General features: G+C 40.4%; 2 protein-coding genes across 2 annotated transcripts; both read left to right on the top strand.

The window, feature by feature from the left end:
• The first annotated feature begins 526 nt into the window (after positions 1–526).
• Positions 527–3749, top strand: slc18a3b (solute carrier family 18 member 3b). The gene has a single exon (XM_026177628.1). It carries the CDS (start codon positions 1431–1433, stop codon positions 2997–2999), a length of 1569 nt encoding a protein of 522 aa, XP_026033413.1. The 5' UTR covers positions 527–1430; the 3' UTR covers positions 3000–3749.
• A 515-nt stretch (positions 3750–4264) lies between these two features.
• On the top strand, positions 4265–14438 carry chatb (choline O-acetyltransferase b). The gene is made up of 15 exons (XM_026178472.1): positions 4265–4520; positions 5039–5159; positions 5850–6041; positions 6531–6649; positions 7978–8031; positions 8142–8322; positions 10298–10475; positions 10576–10745; positions 10822–10922; positions 11032–11160; positions 11254–11376; positions 11473–11614; positions 11851–11913; positions 12319–12456; positions 13978–14438. The coding sequence occupies exons 2-15, from the start codon at positions 5115–5117 to the stop codon at positions 14242–14244; spliced, it is 1902 nt and encodes a 633-aa protein (XP_026034257.1). The 5' UTR covers positions 4265–4520; positions 5039–5114; the 3' UTR covers positions 14245–14438.
• Positions 14439–20701: the final 6263 nt, after the last annotated feature.

Genomic DNA, 20701 nt, shown 5'->3' with positions numbered 1-20701 from the left:
GACAGAAAGTAAGAATAACAACTATAAAAAAGATATTTTGCAGTTTCTTTTGTAGCGTCATACAACGAACAACAGACTTAAATAGCAATAGTACTGCGCAAGACAAATATTTGAAAGAAACCGAAACTAAAGCACTTAATTGAAATTCTTTTAATGGGTCCTTTGGGTAGTAATAGCCTGTAAATAATTCTACAACTGTATAAAATGTCAGGACTGTAGTACTTAGTAAAGGTAATGCAGTGATTTCCACTCCTGTTGTTTGTACCAATGAATTTTCTCCACGAGGTGTCGCCGATGTTAAACTTGTACCCTGCACAGTGTCTGCGCTGATAGCTGAATGCGACATTATTCCGTGTAAATGCAAACGCTAACAAGAGCCATGACTTTTGGGAGTTTAGGCAACATTTTTAAGAAGGCCATGAAAAGTATCTTTGCTTCAAAAAATGAGTGAGAGACTCAAACCTGGCCGTTTAAAGAGCCCGTGGGGGCTGAATCTGTCCACGGTACTGGAGTCTTTTGGGTGCAGAAAAGGGCAGTGTGACAAAGTAACTTTAAACAATAAGGTCAATGACGTTACTGGCAAGTCTAAGAAATGTCGTAAATGTTGTGTTTTGTGCGATTGATATGGATAGACTTTTATTCTGAAAACATGTACCGTCTCTTGTGCGTATATACTGGTGATGACAAAGCGCAATATATTTTTCTATATCTCCAAAGTCTAGAGTCACACACTGAGAGTACGAAACGATTTTTCTTCTGCGCCTTTGTAATAGTGTTCACCAGCTCTTATTGGTTGAAGTGATTGCTGCCAATGGTTGGAGATTAACATAAAAGAGACAAGTGGAGAAGGGATCCACTTGGGGGCAAGCTGGTGATGCGTCATAGCACTTGCTGAAAAGAGGAGACAAAAAAAGGGACTAAAATAGCGCCGAACCTGCGGGTTAATGTGCACCAATGGCCACGGAGTCACTCGTGGTCTCGGAGCAGAGCGCAAAAGTGCCACAGGTGATAGGAGGTATGACAACAGATATAAGCGAGATTGAGTGTTCTCTGTTGTGCAAATAATTATCAAAATCGCTCCAAACAAAAACTTTGATATGTAAGAATAGAAGCTGAAACCTCTGCAAGGTGCAGAAAATCTACGATTTCACCACGTCACTTCTCGGGAGATCATGAAACATCATCGGACGTGGCTGAGCCGAGGACAAGAGGAGAAAGCTGAAGAAAACCATCTTCACAGATGAGGCAACCAAGTTCATCTGCGCCTCTCCCTTTACGCACAGGCGAGGTGAGGACGGAGAGCGTTACTTCAGTGTAAAGAAAGCACCAATGAGTCATCCGAGGTGTTAAAAAGATCGGCATCAGACGGAAGAAGCACAAATACAGTTTTGAATCGAAAATCCTTTTTTTTTTTTAAAGAAAAGCACACCATGGATGGAGAAGGAGGCTCTTCGGGGCTGGCCAAATCAGCCGCTGTAAAACTGTCCGAGATGGGTGAAAGAACCAAGCAGTTAGGCACCGCGATGCGGGATCCTCACCAGCAAAGACGGATCATACTGGTGATTGTTTGCGTGGCTCTCCTGTTGGACAATATGCTCTACATGGTAATCGTGCCAATTATTCCAGACTATCTTGCTGATCTGGAGCTTGAGCAGTCAGAACACGTCCACGTTGTGATGCACTCCAACACTTCGGCAAACAGCACAAGCCAGGACAAAAGCAACAAGGACAATTTAGATATCCAGATAGGAATACTTTTTGCATCAAAAGCCATCCTCCAGCTCTTAGTTAACCCCCTGTCGGGAACTTTCATAGACCGGGTGGGCTATGACATTCCACTTTTAATTGGACTGACTGTCATGTTTATCTCTACCTGCATCTTCGCTTTCGGGGAGAATTACGCGACTCTCTTTATGGCCAGAAGTTTGCAGGGTCTCGGTTCTGCTTTCGCAGACACCTCTGGAATCGCAATGATAGCTGACAAATACACGGAGGAGGGAGAGAGAAGCAGGGCGCTCGGCATTGCTCTGGCGTTCATCTCTTTCGGGAGTCTGGTGGCGCCTCCCTTCGGGGGCGTCCTGTACGAGTTTGTCGGCAAACGAGTGCCGTTCATCGTGCTCGCCTGCATTTGCCTGGCGGATGGCTTAATGCTACTGACCGTGATCAAGCCATTCTCTAACAGGACTAGAGAGAACATGCCAGTCGGCACCCCCATATACAGACTCATGATTGATCCCTACATAGCTGTGGTGGCCGGGGCACTGACAGTGTGTAACATCCCCCTTGCCTTTCTAGAGCCAACTATAGCCAACTGGATGGAAACCACCATGCACTCATCTCAGTGGGAAATGGGGCTCACCTGGCTCCCAGCCTTCTTCCCTCACGTTCTCGGTGTTTACATAACGGTTAAATTGGCAGCACAACATCCAAATTTGCAGTGGTTTTACGGAGCTGTGGGCATGGTTATCATAGGGGCGAGCTCCTGCACAGTTCCCGCATGCAAAACTTTTGGGCAGCTTATCGCCCCGCTGTGCGGCATCTGTTTTGGCATAGCGCTGGTAGACACTGCCCTGCTGCCCACACTTGCATTTTTAGTTGATGTGCGTCATGTTTCTGTGTATGGTAGTGTTTATGCTATTGCAGATATTTCCTACTCTGTCGCTTATGCTATGGGTCCCATAGTAGCCGGGCAGATAGTGCACAGTCTCGGTTTTGTACAACTTAATCTTGGTATGGGTCTTGTCAATGTGCTTTACGCACCAGCCCTGCTGCTGCTGCGCAACGTGTGCCAAATGAAACCGTCCTACTCAGAGAGAGATAACCTGCTAGACGAAGCTCCGCAGGGGCTGTACGACACAATCAAGATGGAGGAGAGGAGAGCGAAGAAGAAGGGCTACAGTTCGGCAGGGAATTGCCTGTCGGTAGATGAGAATGGGTTTGACCCTTTCAGAGGACAGCGGTCCTTGTCAGAAGAGTCCTCCGGCCCGGAGTGCACTTAGACCGGTTACAATCCGACCGACAAATCAAAACATTTGTGAGATTTGTGAGGCAGACAAATTACAATGTAGTGATTTAAAATTTTATGTAAGTACCGATGTGCAATATAAACACCTAGTCACCAACGTCACAACTGTGTGACTCGTTTTTCAAAGTTTTCTTTCATCTTTTTTCTGACTGTGGTTTCATTGTGTCAACAAACAAGTCTATGTAGCGTTTGTCAAGGATGTATAACTCGAGTTTTGTGAGAGATCTTTCAGCTGCCGTTGAATTTGTGTGTACTATTCAGTATTATATATACAAACTATATAAATAGATATAATGTGCGTACAAAATTATATGGGACCAACTGTAAGCAGCACATTTCTCCCCTTCTCAAAATAGCCTATATTTTTAGTCTCGGAGGAAACTTTTTTCACTTGCACATCAAAGGCCTCTTTCTGTTTTGTTGTTAAAATTGTGGATTTTAATAAGTAGGCCTCTTTGTTTTATTTATTTATTTTGTTTGAAATTAAATGTATCATAATAAATGGATTTTGTACATATGTGGATACACGCACAATGTAAATTGTTCAAATAAAAAAAAAATATATATCCGTGGATCTCTACAAAGTGTGTATGCCGTTGAGCGCGGGTGTGTGTGTACGAAACATTTTGTCAAGACGTAGCTAATGATGTCAGTCCCCTTAAGATGAACTAATGTGTATTAATTGAATAATTGTGGTTTTAATAAATCTCTGTTTGGATCAGTGTGACGGTGGTGATTTCATTTTCATAATTTTAATTTCAAATGAATAAAACAACATAAATGCCGGATTTGTTTCGATATTAATATAGGAACTGTAGACGATAAAAGTGGCTAAAAGTCCGCATCAGCCCTCCTGCAAACATAAAAACACAAGAGAAGTGTTATTTGATTTCATTACTTTTTTTTTTTTAAACGATCAGGAAAAAATCTTTATTTTTGAATTTTTGCTTGCTGACACAGGAGGCGCACATTAGTCACAGTGCGTAAACAAAAATCGAACAAATTCAAGTGTAACACGCATAAACTGATTTAGTTCTCGGTTATAACCTCACCACGTTGTCAAACCCGAGACCATGAGACAAGCTTAGCATTTAAATCTAAAAAACAAAAAAAACAAAACTGTGGACCCCGCAGGGTGATCACAGGACACCTGAATGACAACCAGACGCTCGGTCAGTTTTTGATATATATTAAAAATTTTATAGGGTGTGGGCGGGAGGGGGGAAGCAAGCTGTCAGATAATATGTTCCGCGAATAGATTTCGATGGGAGGAGTTTCTTGCCTCAAGGGGGTAGGTAAACGCAAACACCTTCAGCATCTTTTCCAAGGCGTGCTTTAATGTGGAGCCACAGCCGTATGGCGACGCGTGGGGACAGGGGAGCAGTCCAGCGTCTAAACGGAGTTTTCCTCTAACATGGGCTTTCACCGCTTGGACGTGGGAGGTGATGCCAACTTTCACACACTTCTCTGACCTTTTGATCGCTTCGCTGATCGGGTAAGGCTCTGATAAACTGTAACAAACGGAGACTTGGTGTTCATTTCAAAAGTTACCATCATCATCATATTTCTGAGCCTGTTTGGCGCACAGCGGGGGGAGATTTCTTTACTTTACAGTTTTGCTCAAGTTAAGTTTTAGTTAATCAGTCCACTTGTTTTCCACTAAAAGGACTTGCATCTAATGATGCTCCTCTTCATTGTGTCTCTTTAGGATTTTAGCACTTTTAATATTAAAATTGATGTAAAAGAAAAACCTCTTTATTTTGTTTTGGATTTTTTGAAGGGAAGGAAATAGGAAAGGGCTTTTTAAAATGTTTATCTGTCTGCAGTGAGTCAGGAGGCGCAGCTGGAATGCAAGCACAAGAAGTAAATTGCGTTAGGCTGTAACTTGATCAAAAATGGAAGCCTGCTGGCTCACTTTCAGACAGCACACAAATGTGTAGTTACATTTTATCAACAGGCCTAATTTTTATTTATTTTTTGCTTCTTTTCTCTCCTTGAACACGCTTCATGCAGGAACGGCTGAAGCCAGACCCTATTAAGGGTGGGGGGAGATTCCGAGTTATATTCACTGGTCGAGACTGGACTAATCATGCCAATCTTGGAGAGAGGGACGGCGAGAGACCGAGACAGCCAAGTATGAACACACACCGCTGCTTCTTTAAGTCAGCTTTACTTTTTTTGTGCCGAGCGCCGCCCGTGGTGCCTAAGTTGGCAAAGTAAGGGTACTGGCTTTCAGCACCACGGAAAGCGCCAGCTTCATTTGCCTAACTGGCCGCTAGGGGCAAAAAAAAACCCTCATTCGTGAACATAGAAAGTATGTTCAAGACACTATAGCACACATTAATTTTGTGCAGAAATTTGATCAAAATGATGCAGCAGACTATAATATAACAGAGACAATGCTGCGTTTACAGGGTCAAACCAGTGCTTAATTAAATTTATTTATTTATTTATTTATTTATTTTCTAAATACCAATTAAGGACCTTCTGAAAATATCTAAAGATTTCCAAGAATTTGCAGATACATTGTTCTGCATTTGAACTGCACGTCTCCATATTATAATCTTGGCTTACCAACAGCATGCAAATGACCAAACATCACACAGATAATATTATCAATTTGAACTTACCTCATGGGTAATTTGCAATGCACAGGAGACTGTGTAGTTTATTCTCAAATTGGCCTTGAAGCAGTCAAAATGCATTATTAACTTAGGTTCTAATAATAAACGACTGCTTTAGCTAATGAACACTGAATCCCATTAAAATGCTGACAGTTGCTTTCCTTCCATTACTCTTCGTGTGATGTTTTTTGTGATATCAGGTGCTGCCAAAGGTCCCCGTTCCCCTGCTGAAACAAACCCTTGACACTTACTTGAAGTGCGTTCAACACCTGGCGAAGGAGGAGCAGTTTAAGAAAACAAGGGCCATCGTGGAGAAGTTTGGGGCTCCTGGGGGCGTGGGAGAGACTCTCCAGAAGAATCTTTTAGAGAGGAGGGACAAGATGGCAAACTGGGTAAACACAGACCTAACAGATGAAAAGTTGTTTATGTGCATGAACAGGAAAAATTACAGTGTGCATCCTACTTCTATCAATAAGGAGCTTCTGTATTGTTTTGACTTTATGACTATATAAATACCTGCATGTATTTTTGCACTGTTTGTTAGATAGTTGAATTGCTGAAATCAGCTGTAAATTATTTTATTTAGGATAAAAAATTAGTTAAAAAAGTCTTAAACTCCGTGATAAACATTTATCCCTGCCTCCGCTTGTGCTTTGTCTGGGTGATCGGTCAGTCCACTAGACATCCAGCTCAGTGAAATCTATCACACTCCCACTCTCACACTAGCACCACTCTCCCACTCTCCTTTTCATCTGGCAGTGATACACTGTAATGGCTTTTTACTTCACTGCACAGGTCTCAACTCTGAAAGTAATAACTTGAGTCCAAACACATTTAACAAAGCAACATTTCTCAAAAACTGTCCCTGTGTTCACATTTAGGTCTATGACTACTGGCTGGAGGACATGTACCTGAACAACAGGTTGGCCCTGCCAGTCAACTCCAGTCCTGCCATGGTGTTTCCTAAGCAGATGTTTAAAGATCATAAAGACGCCCTCAGGTATGTTCTGGACTTCTGCTATGATGACTTTTTTTTATTCACCCTTCCTTTGGAGGTTGTAAAACCAAAGGTTTTTTTAGAATAAAAGGTCAAACTAATCAAAATCGAAGATGCAGATGTTTCCATTTCGGTATTTAAATTCTTTAGCAGGTGATATTTGAGTCAGATAAACATCCAAATTTAGTTTGATTCTCTGTAAGTTGTCTTTCTAGGTGTCTATCAAGGGAATGAATGACAAAGAAGCATATTTATCCAGAGGGGAAAAGTCTCAATAAGTCAGAACAAAAATAAATATAGCTTTCTTTTATTAACAGTGAATCTACCTTTCAATTACTGTCTTAAATAACAGATTTTTTTAAAATTTGAAAACCATCCGAAATCATGAGTTTATTTTTCTATATGATCCAGAAAACACAAGCTGGAACCTTTAAATAGTTGTTTTAAATGTATGTAAATGTGCTGAAAATATTCTTTTACTTATTATTACTGTTATTCTCTGATCATCTATCCTTAAAACCAATATTCTCTGTCAAGCTGCAAGCAAATGTGGGAGAACTACAAAGTAACTCACTTAATATGTCACACAATGACTGAGCATAAAGTGAGTGTGCGCTGTAAGTTCTGTACCAAAGGAAAAAAAGGCCACATGCTGAATGTTGCACACAATACTGCGCAAACACATAATCAGCTCTTTAGCTGCTGACAGATTTTTATGTTCTTTTGTATAGATGCAGACTCAGATTATTATCTGAATTTTACAGTCATGGAAAGAATCTTTGACCGTTATTAAATGAGCTGTGGTCTGCCAGAAATTACACCGGTCCATCCAGCCCTGTAGCTCAACATTAGCTTTTGTCAGCTTGCACAGCCACTAAGTGAATATTTCCAGAGCACCCCAAGCAGCTGGTAATCTACTGACACGGCCACTTATTAGATTGGGAGTGACAGGGCCAAGCTCTCCACGGAGACTCTTAGTCAGGCCTCATTTAGGGGTGTGGTGCACTGAGGCTGCCTCCTTTGTATTGATCTGGCTTTGAACGTAATAACACCAAGACAAATGATATACAACATGAGACCTGACAAGCCACTGCGTTTTCCCTCTTTGCCCACTCACCCACTCACACATACAGACCGGCTCTCTCCCTCTCGCAGATGAACACACGCAACTCTCACACTGTATCCCAGTAATTCACCATAATGTGATTACTGTTAGTTCTTTGAGAGATGGGAGTATATGTAATTACAATCACAAGCCATTCTGCTGTATAACTTTGGTGTTTCACAACAATACCACTTTCAAATTTCACCCTCCTTCTTGCTCTTTTAAGATTTGCCGCCCGTCTCATCAGTGGAGTTTTGGAATACAAGGCTCTCATCGATACGTAAGTTCAACCTGCAAGCTATGTGGATTGAAGATTAAAACCAAAATTATATAATAATGAATCACAAGTCTTTTCATAGGTGATCTGGTGTGTGTAAAAATGTCTCTCAGGCGATCGCTGCCAGTGGATTTCACTCGAGGCCAGCTAGCTGTCATGCCTATGTGCATGGAGCAGTACTATCGCCTCTTCACCTCCTACCGCTATCCGGGATTAAAGACAGACACGCTGAAGGTCCAGATGAAGGCAGCATCCTCAGCACTGGAGCACATGATTGTGGCATGCAAGAATCAGGTCAGGACACTGGCCGTTGAGGAGACTTCTCACACTCAGTAATACTGCTGATTAAAGAGTGTTTTCTGTCCATTTGAGAGAATACATATAGAGTGACATACAAGTCAGTTTCTATGTAGCAGAGATGCTCAAGTCAGATTTTAAAGTAAGGACTAGTCTAAGCACCTTTACTTGAGTGAATATAATTATACCTTTTTTTCCCTGTGGTAACAGTAAATAAAGAAACCTTTTCTACACCCCTCTCAAATACAGAAAAAAAGCTAAGAAAAATAATAATTGTAAGTAAAGTCATTATTGAAAGGAATCTGAGAAACTTACCCAATGTACCCACTACTGCACCTCCTGAGGATCATCTTATAGACCTTTTGCATGAAGGACAGATAGAACAGAATTAGACCTGTTAGTTATTTGACTAATTTTAATTCTGCTGTAACAGGGGAGTCAGTTCTTTCTCAAAAAGCAGCGCCTGCTATGAAAGTGTGACTATCTGTGGCTGACTGTGTCTATTTGAATATTTAAACTGGCCAAAGTTTCATACTGGGACAAGACGGACCAGGAAGTACTAAAAAGGAATTGTCATAATAGACAGCATGTAGCGGTAAGGTAAGCTATAGTTTCACAGCAGGAGCCAGGTGACAGAAGTCATTTAAATCCCCAATAAGGCTCTCCTACTTGACTTTTATAGTTTAACTGCTTTATTTTAAACCCAGCTTTTAACCCAGCTTTAAAATAAAGCAGGTAAGAATTATGTGTGTGTGTGTGTGTGTGTGTGTGTGTGTGCGTGCGCGCGCGCGCGCGTGTTTAGATATTTTCGTGAGGACCAAAAACTATACTTGCTACTATACTTGTGCTACTATACTTGTGGGGACCAACAGTCTCTTAAGGGGACAAAATAGCCGTCCCCACGAGTTTAAAGGCATTTTTGAGACTCAAGATGTGGTTTTAGTGTCAGGGTTACAATTAGGTTATAGTTAGGTTTAGGCATTCAATTTTGATGGTGAGGTTTAGGATAAGCGGCTAGGGAAAACATTATGTTAATTAGATGTCCTCACTAAGATATTAAAACAAGTGTGTGTGTGTGTGTGTGTGTGTGTTCCTGTCTAGCTATCTTTGTGAGGACCGAAATCTGCATTCTACTATGCTTGTGAGAACCAACAGTCACTTGTGAGGACACACTCACCGGTCCTCACAAGTTTGAAGGCCTTTTTGAGGCTCAAAATGTGGTGTTAGTTTCAGGGTTACAATTAGGTTATGGTTAGGTTTAGGGTAAGGGTAAGGGTTAGGAATTCATTTTTAATGGTTATGGTTAGGGTAAGGGGCTAGGGAAACCATTATGTCAATGAAGGTCTTCACTAAGATAGCTGAACGGGCTTCTATGTGTGTGTGTGGTCTTTTCCTTACCTATCATCTAACACAATCCCCTGTACAAAACAGCCTGTACTCATTATCATCTCATCTCAGAGTCACATCAAAGTCACCGATCCACATTCAAACACATGCCACCAACATCTGCAGCATCTATAGCCCATGGCTAATATATTGATTTTTATGAAGGTTAAGAATGAGACTGCAAATTAACATGGAAAAACTCAGGAACTCTCCCCTGGAAATGATTCTGGGAGCCATCAATCTGTAGCCTCTAAGGGCCCGTCCCTATGGAGATACAGCGAGTTAACTTAATTACTGCAGATTAAATCGGCCACTTTGTCTGAGAGCTTCCTTGAGTCGCATGTTAAACTGATCGTGGAAGAGAAGCAGGTAATTGGCCCTTCTCAGTCCCTGTCATTATTACTAATGTCGTTATTATCTCAGCTGTTCAAACAGTAGCCGTAAGGTTAGCTATAAAGCGCAATTAGCATGCAAGGAAATATTTTAACTTAAATATTCTCTTGCCGAGTTGAATCACCCTGGTGAAGCTGTACTTGATGGAACAGTTGAGAGACTTGTGATTGCTGTAATTTATTTTTCTCACTAGTTTTTCGTGTTGGATGTAGTCGCAAACAGCAAGCAGCTCAGTGAGGAGGAGATCTTATCCCAGCTGGAGAAGATTGTGAAAATGTCTGAAAACGCTGAGGAGAAGCTCCCCCCTTTTGGCATCTTGACATCTGATGGAAGGACAGAATGGGCGCAAGCTAGAGAGGCACTAATAAAAGGTCTTACCACAACTTCATTCTTACTCAATTTAACATTTTAATCAAATTTTTTTAGAAAAAGCAAATCCAGGACATGGGTTTCCTTCTTTCATCTGTCCAGATCAGATCAACAGGGACTCTCTGGCACTGATTGAGAGCTGCATCTGTGTGGTGTGTCTGGATGAGCCCAGCGGCCTGCAACCCAGTGACACCAACAGGGCCCTGTTGATGCTACATGGTGGAGGACATGAAAAGAACGGTGCAAACCGCTGGTATGACAAGTCAATGCAGGTAAGACGATATTGCAGGTGCTTCAGTTTTCCATGACTGTAAAATTTGGATAATCATTTAATCCCCATTTTCTCAGTTTGTTGTAGGCATGGATGGGATATGTGGAGTGGTGTGTGAGCATTCACCATTTGAAGGGATCGTTCTGGTGCAGTGCTGTGAATACATAATGAAATATATGTAAGTTAGCCCACTGTAGCAAGACAGGCTGCACACTGAATATGGTCATCTAAATGAATGCTGATGAGGCCAGAAGTGTCTGAAAGAAACGTGTTGTTGTTCTGAACAGAATGGAAAGTCCTTCCAAGATGGTCAAGTCCTCCAGCTATAGAGAGCTTCCTCCTCCAAGGAGGCTACGCTGGAAATGTAACCCACATATCCAAGGACTCTTAGCAGCATCTGCAGAGAGATTGCAGAGGCAAGACTAGCACAAACACACAACTACAATTATAAATAAGTACAGATTTTTTTGAGACTGGAAGTCACAAAAATCTACTGTTTTCTTCTTCAGGCTGGTGAATAATCTTGACATGAATGTTTTCAAATTCAAAGATTATGGGAAAGAATTTATCAAGCAGCAGAAGATGAGTCCAGATGCCTTCATACAAGTTGCCTTGCAGCTTGCATTTTTCAAGTAACAAATATTCAATGTGTGATATCATAAGCATATCTCTAATTGAACTGTTTGCCATCAAGGTGCAATTTCAAATCATGTCTGCCCTGCACTTAGATGCACTGGAAGGCTCGTGTCCACTTACGAGAGTGCATCAATTCGGCGTTTCCAAGAAGGTCGCGTAGATAACATTCGCTCAGCGACCGCCGAGGCCCTGGCCTTTGTAAAGTCTATGGCAGATGAGAGGGGAGCGTTCTCTGTGAGTCATTTTTCTCACTTCCGCTTTAATTACTAACTCCCACTTTACTGCTCATCGCGCCTCACTTATGAAACAGGTGCGACTGGCAACCTTGGCAAGGAAAAGTCAGTCAACCAGATGATCCCCCTGAAGATTTAGCGGATCTATGAAAAATGGCTGGCTTTGCTGCTGTCTCGATGCAACAAATGTCCTGTGTCCACTTTTTTTTTCATTGAATGACTTTTCTTCTCTGACAGGACTCAGAAAAGATGAAGCGACTGGGGGATGCAATTAAAGCCCAGACAAGTTATACAATTGCAGTGAGTATTAATCCAAAGTTCTCACCACACCAGCCAAGAAATGGTCGACATGTGCAATAAAGCATGCTATGTAATTAGCTTTAAAAGTACTGGTAGATTCTAGATTCTAGATTCGATATCTATAATGCACAGATGGAAATTCTACATTAATCTCCTCATCTAATTTTTGGCAAAAAAAAAAAATTAGAACAAGTTTTACTTCCAAAATTCTTTTTTTTTTTTGTTTTGCCCCAAAAATGACAGTAAGAGGCTGGTGAAAGCTTTGATGAGGCTCTGGTTGTGGCTCAGCTGTATTTCAAAGAACAGTGAGCCACATTTCTGGGATAAAGAAGTCCCTTTTAGTGAATGGATGTGGAAAAGTAACTATTCATAAAACCCTTAAATTGTCAAAAATATGTTTTTCAGGCGATTACAGGAATGGCGATAGACAATCACCTCCTTGGACTTCTGAGGATCGCAAAGGAGCTCAACATGGAAAAGCCAGAAATCTTTTGTGATGAGACATATCTGGCCAGTAACCACTTCATCCTCTCTACCAGTCAGGTACTACATAATCATATGCTATTAAAATATATATATAATTGATACCAGAAATACAAATCCTCTGCAGAACCTACACTCTTCAAGTTATACGTTTCCCTTTATCGGGACAGATGAAACACCAGATGTTCCATGGAGACAAAAAGAGAAATACAGATGTTTCTCTGCTTTTCCACAAACTAAGAATGAAAAAGAAAAAAATGATGTGTTAATATACCTGTAAAGCACAAATAAATCTGCTATTGTGTTTTCTGCAATTTGAGGATACTCGTGTGCATTTAATTCAAGTTAAGCCGCTGTGGAGTTTTTTAAGGGCAAATTTTCATTCAGTACCACACTCTATAACCAACAAAGACAATCAAGAACAATGAAGAGACCTCATAAAGAGAATCACTAAACCATAAAGTAATTATTTTAAAGCAGTAATGGAGTCTGCAAATGTGCACGTGCCAATTTCCAAACTGCAGAAGCCTAATTAAAGATATTAGGTTTAAGGAGATGCGGAGGAGAGAGGGCAGTGGACTTTTTCACCACATCGTTTGTCACAACCTTAGAGACTGAGATGACGTCTGATGAATGGAGAACAAGTGTACTGGTAGCAGTTTTTAAAAACAAGAATTATGTGGACATCTATAATAACTACAGAGGGATAAAGCTGATGAACAACACCATAAATAAATGGGCAAGAGTTGTTGAAGCTAGGTTAATAAGAGAGAGCCCCTTCTTGTTTGCAGTGGTGATGGACAGGTTGACAGATGAGGTCAGGCAGGAGTGTCCATGGACTATAATATTCGCAGACAACATTGTGATGTGTAGTGTGAGCAGGGAGCAGGTGGAAGAGAGCCTGGAGAGGTGAAGGTATGCGCTTGAGAATAGGAATGAAAAGGAAAAGAAGCAGATGTTTGTGAATGAGACGGAGACAGGTGTATCAGTGAGGCTGCAAGGAGACATAGTTAAGGTAGACGAGTTTAAATACCTATATGGTCAACCCTCCAAACCAATGGACAGCCCACAAAAGAGATAGAGAAGGGATGTATGGGTGGGTGGGTGCAGATAGCAGCAACAGTGAAAGGGAAGGTTTACAAGACGGTAATAAGGCCTGCTATGGTGTTTTTAGTGAGATGGTAGATGATCCACTAACAGCTTAAAGAAGAAGAAAAGGAAGATGACAATGATGATGTTGTTTATCCAACCAAAACATTTTTTTTTTGTTTTTGTTTCTTTGCTAGACTTCACCTGAATCTGACGTCCCCTGATAGTGAGTTTATTCTGTTAGACCATCTTTAGATTTAGCTTTTGCTTCCCTCAGAACATTTTCACCCCACAGTAGCAAATTAATCAGGTCTATTCCCGTCCTTTGGCAGCTTCACTGGCTTCCTGTAAAATATCACATTAATTTTAGGAATCTGCTTCTTACCTTTCTATGATGTCTTCAACTGTGTCCTTTAGTGTTTTAAAAGGCACCTATAAATAAAATGTAGTATTATTATGATGATGATTATAATTATGTGGTCTTGACTCCAGGTTCCTACCACTGTGGAAATGTTCTGCTGCTATGGCCCAGTAGTGCCCAACGGTTATGGCGCCTGTTACAACCCACAGTCAGACCACATCATCTTCTGCATTTCTAGTTTCTGGGACAACACAGAGACTAGCTCGGTCGTTTTCGTTAAAGCCTTGAATGAGGGCCTGCTGGAAATCAGGGACTTGTGCAATAGAAGCAATGCTACAGCTAGCAAACTTGCTGTCTCCAGCCAGGGAGCCAGCCAGCCTCATAAATCAGGGAAGTAAGCCATACTGAGGGAGTACGCCCACTCAGCTGCTCCACTCACCACTGTTAGGCTTTAGCATTAGACTCAGTAGTTAAGATGCCTTCACATGTCTTTGTTGTCTGTGCAATAGTGTTACTTTCATAACAAAATTTAAAGCCTTAAAGTTCACATGTAACTGTATATAAAACATGTACATTTAAAAAAAAAATTATATATATATATATATATATATATATATATATATATATATATATATATATGTATGAAAACTAAAAGAAGAAACAAAAAGTTTTCTCTTGGATCTGTGTGGACAACAGAACGATTTTGGTCCAGCACTGATCCTGCTTGACTTGGTAGACTGACATTAACTGGTCTGCTGCCTTTAGGAAACTAAAGCCATGTCCGCTTTGTAGCACTGATCTGAGGGTCAATTCCTCAGTCAGTGAGAGATTCAGCCGAATGATCCTAGTGTATATTTTAGACTAGTAACATACTTTACATGGCAAAAAAAAATACCAACACTAAATAAAAGTCACTTATAACAATCATAACATCCTGTAAATGTGATTCTGCAAACCTCACTTGTTGTGTGCTGTAAGATTTAAATGTTCTAAAGTTAGTTTTTTTATTCTTCTGATGCCATCAGGTTGCCAAAGAGGCTGTGCAAATGTGAAGTCTGTGTGATGATGAACTTTAAGATGTTTATGTCAACGTGTGTGTGAATACCTTCAAACATAGAAAAGTGGCTGTAAGTGAGTTATGTGATATGGTTTCAGTGGCACATTCAAAGTTGTCTAGCTATAATGTATGTACTGTATTTAATAGCAATAGTTATATTATGTGTAAAGTGTTATAAACAGTGCCGCATTATAAGCAAGATACAGTCCACTAATGACTGAGGCATTCCACTGTGTTCACTTATGTAAGTGCTTTTTATTTGCACTTGGAGGTAGAAGGAAGTTGATGTTAGCTACACTGTAGGTTCTCTGTGCAATAACACAAAATCAAGGGTATATGTGCAATTTGCCAAAACAGATCATTAAATGCATGGAGCTTGTGTAATTTTAAATTAACTACAGTGACCATTTTTAATATTCAGAATAAAACAGAGTACGATTTCAGTTAATTCCGGTGATCTACATTATGCATGATGTTATAGCATTTAAATGTTCACTAAAACTGGGATGTAGATTTGTCTACACATATAAATTGTGAGTGGTTTTTTTTAATCTCGTGTGGTGGCTTGTGTTACAACGAAGCAAATCCATGGTTAATTAGTGGTGCGGTGTGTGAGAATATTAGTTGTGTGCAAATGACACATAGGATATGTATCTGTGTATCATCAGCCAAAGTGAATGTCACAATTTCCAAAACTATGACCAGAAAAATTACTAGGTGACACATCCATGTTTATTCTTAGAATAATAGCTGTATTTTTATATGTCTGTGTGGAAAGTCTTATAATATAGTGAAATATTGTTAAAGAGAATTTAAAAAATGCCTTAAAACTAAAGTCATGCAAGCTGTTTTCAATAATTTCAATAAATTGTTATAATCTATTGATGTTCAAAGCTTTGATGTTAATTTGATGTGTTTCCTCTTGGTGTTTGCTGTCTAATCTGGGTGATACATGTAAAAGAATATATTTGTAGCAAAGCAGCCTGTTTAATTAATGTTACACTCATCCATGATAACATTTTTATAAAAGTAATTAATGTGTAACATGTCTCTGGCAGATCAGACATGGTGTTTTATGAAGTGCAGTGAAAAGTCCAGTCTTCTTTATTTTGACAAGGAAAACAAAATGCTAATTTATTTTGAAAGGCAGTAGCAATATTTTGTTCACAGAAGAAAATACACGTAAAAGCTGTAATAAAACTGTCATGTAGTAAAACTGGAAACTATTCCATAAATAAAAATAACTTAAAACTAAAATCGCGTCAGTGTTTTATTTTTGTTTTTTTTTCTTAGAAATTTGATGCCGTGTCTTGCTAATTAATCAGGTTTTATGGCGGTTTTGATTTTTGTGAAGGAGACGCTCATGACTCATCGAGTGTCACCACTCACTGGCTAATCAGTGCATGCAGTCTATTATTTTCTGCATGACTTTTTCAGTCTCTCACATCACTGTGGAGGAATTTTGACCTACACTAGTTCACAACGTTGCTTGAGTTCATTAAGGTTTGCGGGCATTTGTTTATGCAAAGCTACCACAGCATTTCAATGAGCTTGAGGTCTGGACTTTGAGTGGGCCATTACAAGACCTTGATTCTTTTCATTTTCAAGCATTCTGTTATAGATTAGCTGCTATGGTGGGATCATTTCCCAGTTTGCCAAAGTTTTAGCTGACAGATGGTCTCACATTTGTATAATTTGTGAACAGTGGAGCTCATGGTCAATGACTGCAAGGTGCTCAGCTCCTGTGGCTGTAAACAAACCCAAAATCCTCACCCTTCCACCACCGTGTTGACAGTTGGTATGAGGTGTTTGTGCTAAAGTTCTGTGTTTGTGTTTCTTCATTTTGGTCTGATTTGTCCAAAGGACATTGCTCCAGAAGTCTTATGGCTTGTTGCATGCAGCTTTGCAAACCGAAGCCATGCTGCCTTTTTAGATAGAAGAGTCATTATCCTGGCATTGTTTTTTTTTGTTTTTGTTATTGTACTGTCACCCAATTTAAAATGTAAGGACTGTAGAGTATGATATGTAGCTCTTGGGTTTTTTGCAGTTTCACTGAGAAATGCATGGTTTGACTTTAAGTTGAATTTGCTGTCATTGGGTTAAAATACAGCTGAATGCCCCAGATTTGCAAAATGTCAACTTCGACTTTTTTGCTTTTAGAGGTGGTCACTCCTTCCAATGATCTATTAAACAACTGCATTTGATTAGCAATGCCTGGCTGCTACTTACCTTCTTAACTCCTATGGATGCAGTAATACAGTAAATTTCCTTTTTCACATGACTGGAGAACCTCAATTAAAAGAGAAAAGCCTTGAAATTCACAGAATTGTTTAAATGGGGTATCGTTTAACATATTCTTGAACTGCTAATTTAAACATTTACTTTGCACAGTTAATATGTTGCTATGCTGCTGTAACTGGGAATGGATACTGTCATCCATACCTGCCCTCCCCCTCATTTCTTTTCTGTTAATGTGACCACACTGCAAACTCGGAAACTGAGCCCTAAAATCCAATAAGTATGTCACGAATTGCTATAACATTAATTGATCATCTCGATTACTGATGCAGCTGTAGCTTTTTCAATCTTCCAAACATGCAATAAAATCTGTTTAATCAACAACCAAAATGCCTGGCACTAGACAGTCTAATAATTAAATATCAGATAACTAACTATTACTGTTCAGATGCTGTGAATGGTTTCAGGTCCAGTAGTCTTAACAGTTGAGCAAAACAGCCTCATCTTGAAGTAGAATGTCAGACAGACAAATACAAATGAGCTTACTTTAATTTCTGTTAGTGCAAAGCTAACATAGCTTTAAAGAAAACCCTAACAATGATGATTAGTCTCAATTACAGCTGTATGTAACTGGACTCATTTGCATGGGGTTTTCTGTTTGCAGCATTGCCACTTGAGTCACACGTTCTCAACAGATGGCCTAATTTCATTGGCATCAGATGAGGTCTTTAGGGAGAGAGACACATTTAATTCTCCATTGGTTAAACCACTGAACCAGGTCGACCAAGTGCCCATTTAGCAAAGCTTCCATGAACTGGTCCAATTAAATCTTGACTAAAAATTAGGCTAAAGAAAAATGTGGACTCATGTGGATGAAACAGCTCAATGTGTCAGTGGTAGCACACTCATAGCTGTCCAGTTCCACAATAATGCAAATCATCATCTCTGTATTCAGTGAAACAGTGAAAAATGTTTAATTGAATCAAAGCACCCAGGAATACAGGATACACTCTTGTGCCTCAAATGCCTCCAGGTTAATGTGGGATTTTCTGATGCTGCCTTTACTTTAGTCAAGCAAATATTCTATATCATGGATCAGCTGAAGAAATAAATTAGTTGCAAGCAACTTCTTTCTTGAAGTATTTACATCTAGCAAATACTACTATTGGTAGTAACACTATAGAACTAATCGGTCCGTGTCTTCTATCTTGCTAAGGGAAGGAGAAGTGTTTTCTGGTTTATTTTATTTATTTATTTATTTTAATGACAGCCAGTATCTGAGTTTCCATTTGACTGACCTCCTGCAGCCTGAGATGATGATCATCTGCAGTACAAACTGTGCCAAACCACTGAGGGGCTTTTAGTCTAAGTGGCACCCACCAGAGAAACGGGCAGAGCTGAGCTCCCATGTCTTTTTGGGTCTGCTTCTTCCACAGATAGGAGTTTCAATTTGGTCTCAGGAGTTCTTAACAAGTCTTCTTCAACAATCCACCCAACTTATCATTTTTATAATGGATTGCATTTATATTTATATATCAAAACACTTTACAATTCCACTATTCATTCACTGGTGGAGTAGCCACAGCTGACAGAACTGACTGACAGAAGCGAGGCTGCCATATCGCGCCATCGGTCCCTCTGGCCATCACCAGTAGGTGAAGTGTCTTGCCCAAGGACACAACGACCAAGACAGACAGAGCTGGGGATCGAACTGGCAACCTTCCGGTTAGAAGATTAGCTTCCCAACCCCCTGAACCACGGTCGCCCTATTTTATGGTCAAGGGGGAAACTGGACCCTATCCCAGCTGTCACAGGGTGAGAGGCAGGATACACCAAGGAAAGGTTGTCAGTCCAATTCAGGGTTAACACAAAGCGAGAGCAAACCATTCCCGCTCACATTCCCAGAGAGAACCAGAGACAGGGATACAGGAAATTCTCTCTTGCTGTGAGAGAGCAACCTTTTCACACATATTGTATTTACACTGATCAAAATAATTAAAGGAAGACTTTTTTAATCAGAGTATAACATCAAGTCAATTCATTTTCTGGGATATTGATCTGGCCAGTTAAGTAGCAGAGGGGGTTGTTAATACGTTTCACCTGCTTTGGTGTTAATGACTTCATGGGGGCCTGAGAGCCTGAGCCCAGTGTCTAGTGGGCCCTGTGCTCACTGCCTGTTACCATTAAGCCTGGCCTTGGCATTTGCTATAGAATACCCAAATTAGCAAGTCCATCGGCACCCTGTGTTTTTCAAAAATGTTACAGACGTGACAGAGACTGGAGAACGTAATGCTGCCTGTAACGTCGTTCAGCATGACCAGAATGGTGGTGAGTTTGTGATGGTGTGGGGATATGATGCATGGAGGGAATGCATACAAGCACATGTATACAAACTACTGAGCACTATTTTGAGTTGCTGGAATTAAATTTTACCAAAATGGACTAGCTTGCCACGTCTTTAAATTCAGCCCTCTGTATTTTGATAATTTTCATTTCAAACAAACAATCTTTCATTCCGAATGCATTTTAGTATAGATATCTATTATCTTTTTTTCTTTTTTACATTGAAATCTGATGTGTTTCTTTAATTTTTTTGAGCAGTGTATAAAATATGGATACAGATGGATGTAACCCTCATGATGGTCTAAAAAGTGATGCACACTAAAATGCCACTGACCAGCACAAGGCTTAAAAACAGTGGTAAATGGTAAATGGCCTGTATTTATATAGCGCTTTTCTAGTCCCTAAGGACCCCAAAGCGCTTTACATATCCAGTCATCCACCCATTCACACACTGGTGATAGCAAGCTACATTGTAGCCACAGCCACCCTGGGGCGCACTGACAGAGGCGAGGCTGCCGGACACTGGCGCCACCAGGCCCTCTGACCACCACCAGTAGGCAACGGGTGAAGTGTCTTGCCCAAGGACACAACGACCGAGACTGTCCAAGCTGGGGCTCGAACCGGCAACCTTCCGATTACAAGGCGAACCCCCAACTCTTGAGCCACGATCGCCCCATAGTCCGCTATCTGACATCACCCAGTTCCTACTAATGGTAAATGGACTTGTAATTTGGCAGTGCGTTTCTACTCTGAATCTCAAAGAGATTCATGCAAGCACTTGTTGTGTCTAACATTCACACGCGCACTCCCAGTCTGATGAATGCACCACTTACAATAATCCTACAAATGTACTGTTTACACAGAGTGATTAAACAGGAATTTGTACTTGCATCTGACAGGCCAAAGCAGTGGCTTGACAAATAAAGTGCTTAAAGAATAAGCATTGTTTGTAAAGAGCTCAGGACGCCAACTAATGCAATAACTTTTTTTTCCGTTATGTTTGTTGACATGACGTCATGAATTAACTGAGTGAGAATGCAGGTGTAAATTCTTCAACCTAAACGCTATATGGCATTATGCCTATATGCTTGCTTTCAATAAACTCTGAGCTGTTTATTGGCTGAATTTAGCTCCACAATAAGGGACAAACAGCTCAAAGGTCCAATATTGGCTGTCCAGCTCAAAGGTCTATTGACAGAACACTACGATTGGTTGTG

This window comes from Astatotilapia calliptera, chromosome 8, assembly GCF_900246225.1.
Source record: "Astatotilapia calliptera chromosome 8, fAstCal1.2, whole genome shotgun sequence".
Lineage (NCBI taxonomy): Eukaryota > Metazoa > Chordata > Actinopteri > Cichliformes > Cichlidae > Astatotilapia > Astatotilapia calliptera.
Note: the sequence above shows the minus strand (reverse complement) of the source record. Positions and strands in the feature narration are given on the sequence as shown.

Coding starts and splice junctions, on each gene's coding strand:
- slc18a3b (XM_026177628.1), top strand. CDS start 1,431: ATGGATGGAGAAGGAGGCTCTTCGGGGCTGGCCAAATCAGCCGCTGTA.
- chatb (XM_026178472.1), top strand. CDS start 5,115: ATGCCAATCTTGGAGAGAGGGACGGCGAGAGACCGAGACAGCCAA. Junction 6,650..7,977: donor GATCATAAAGACGCCCTCAG/GTATGTTCTGGA, acceptor TGCTCTTTTAAG/ATTTGCCGCCCGTCTCATCA. Junction 8,032..8,141: donor TACAAGGCTCTCATCGATAC/GTAAGTTCAACC, acceptor AATGTCTCTCAG/GCGATCGCTGCCAGTGGATT.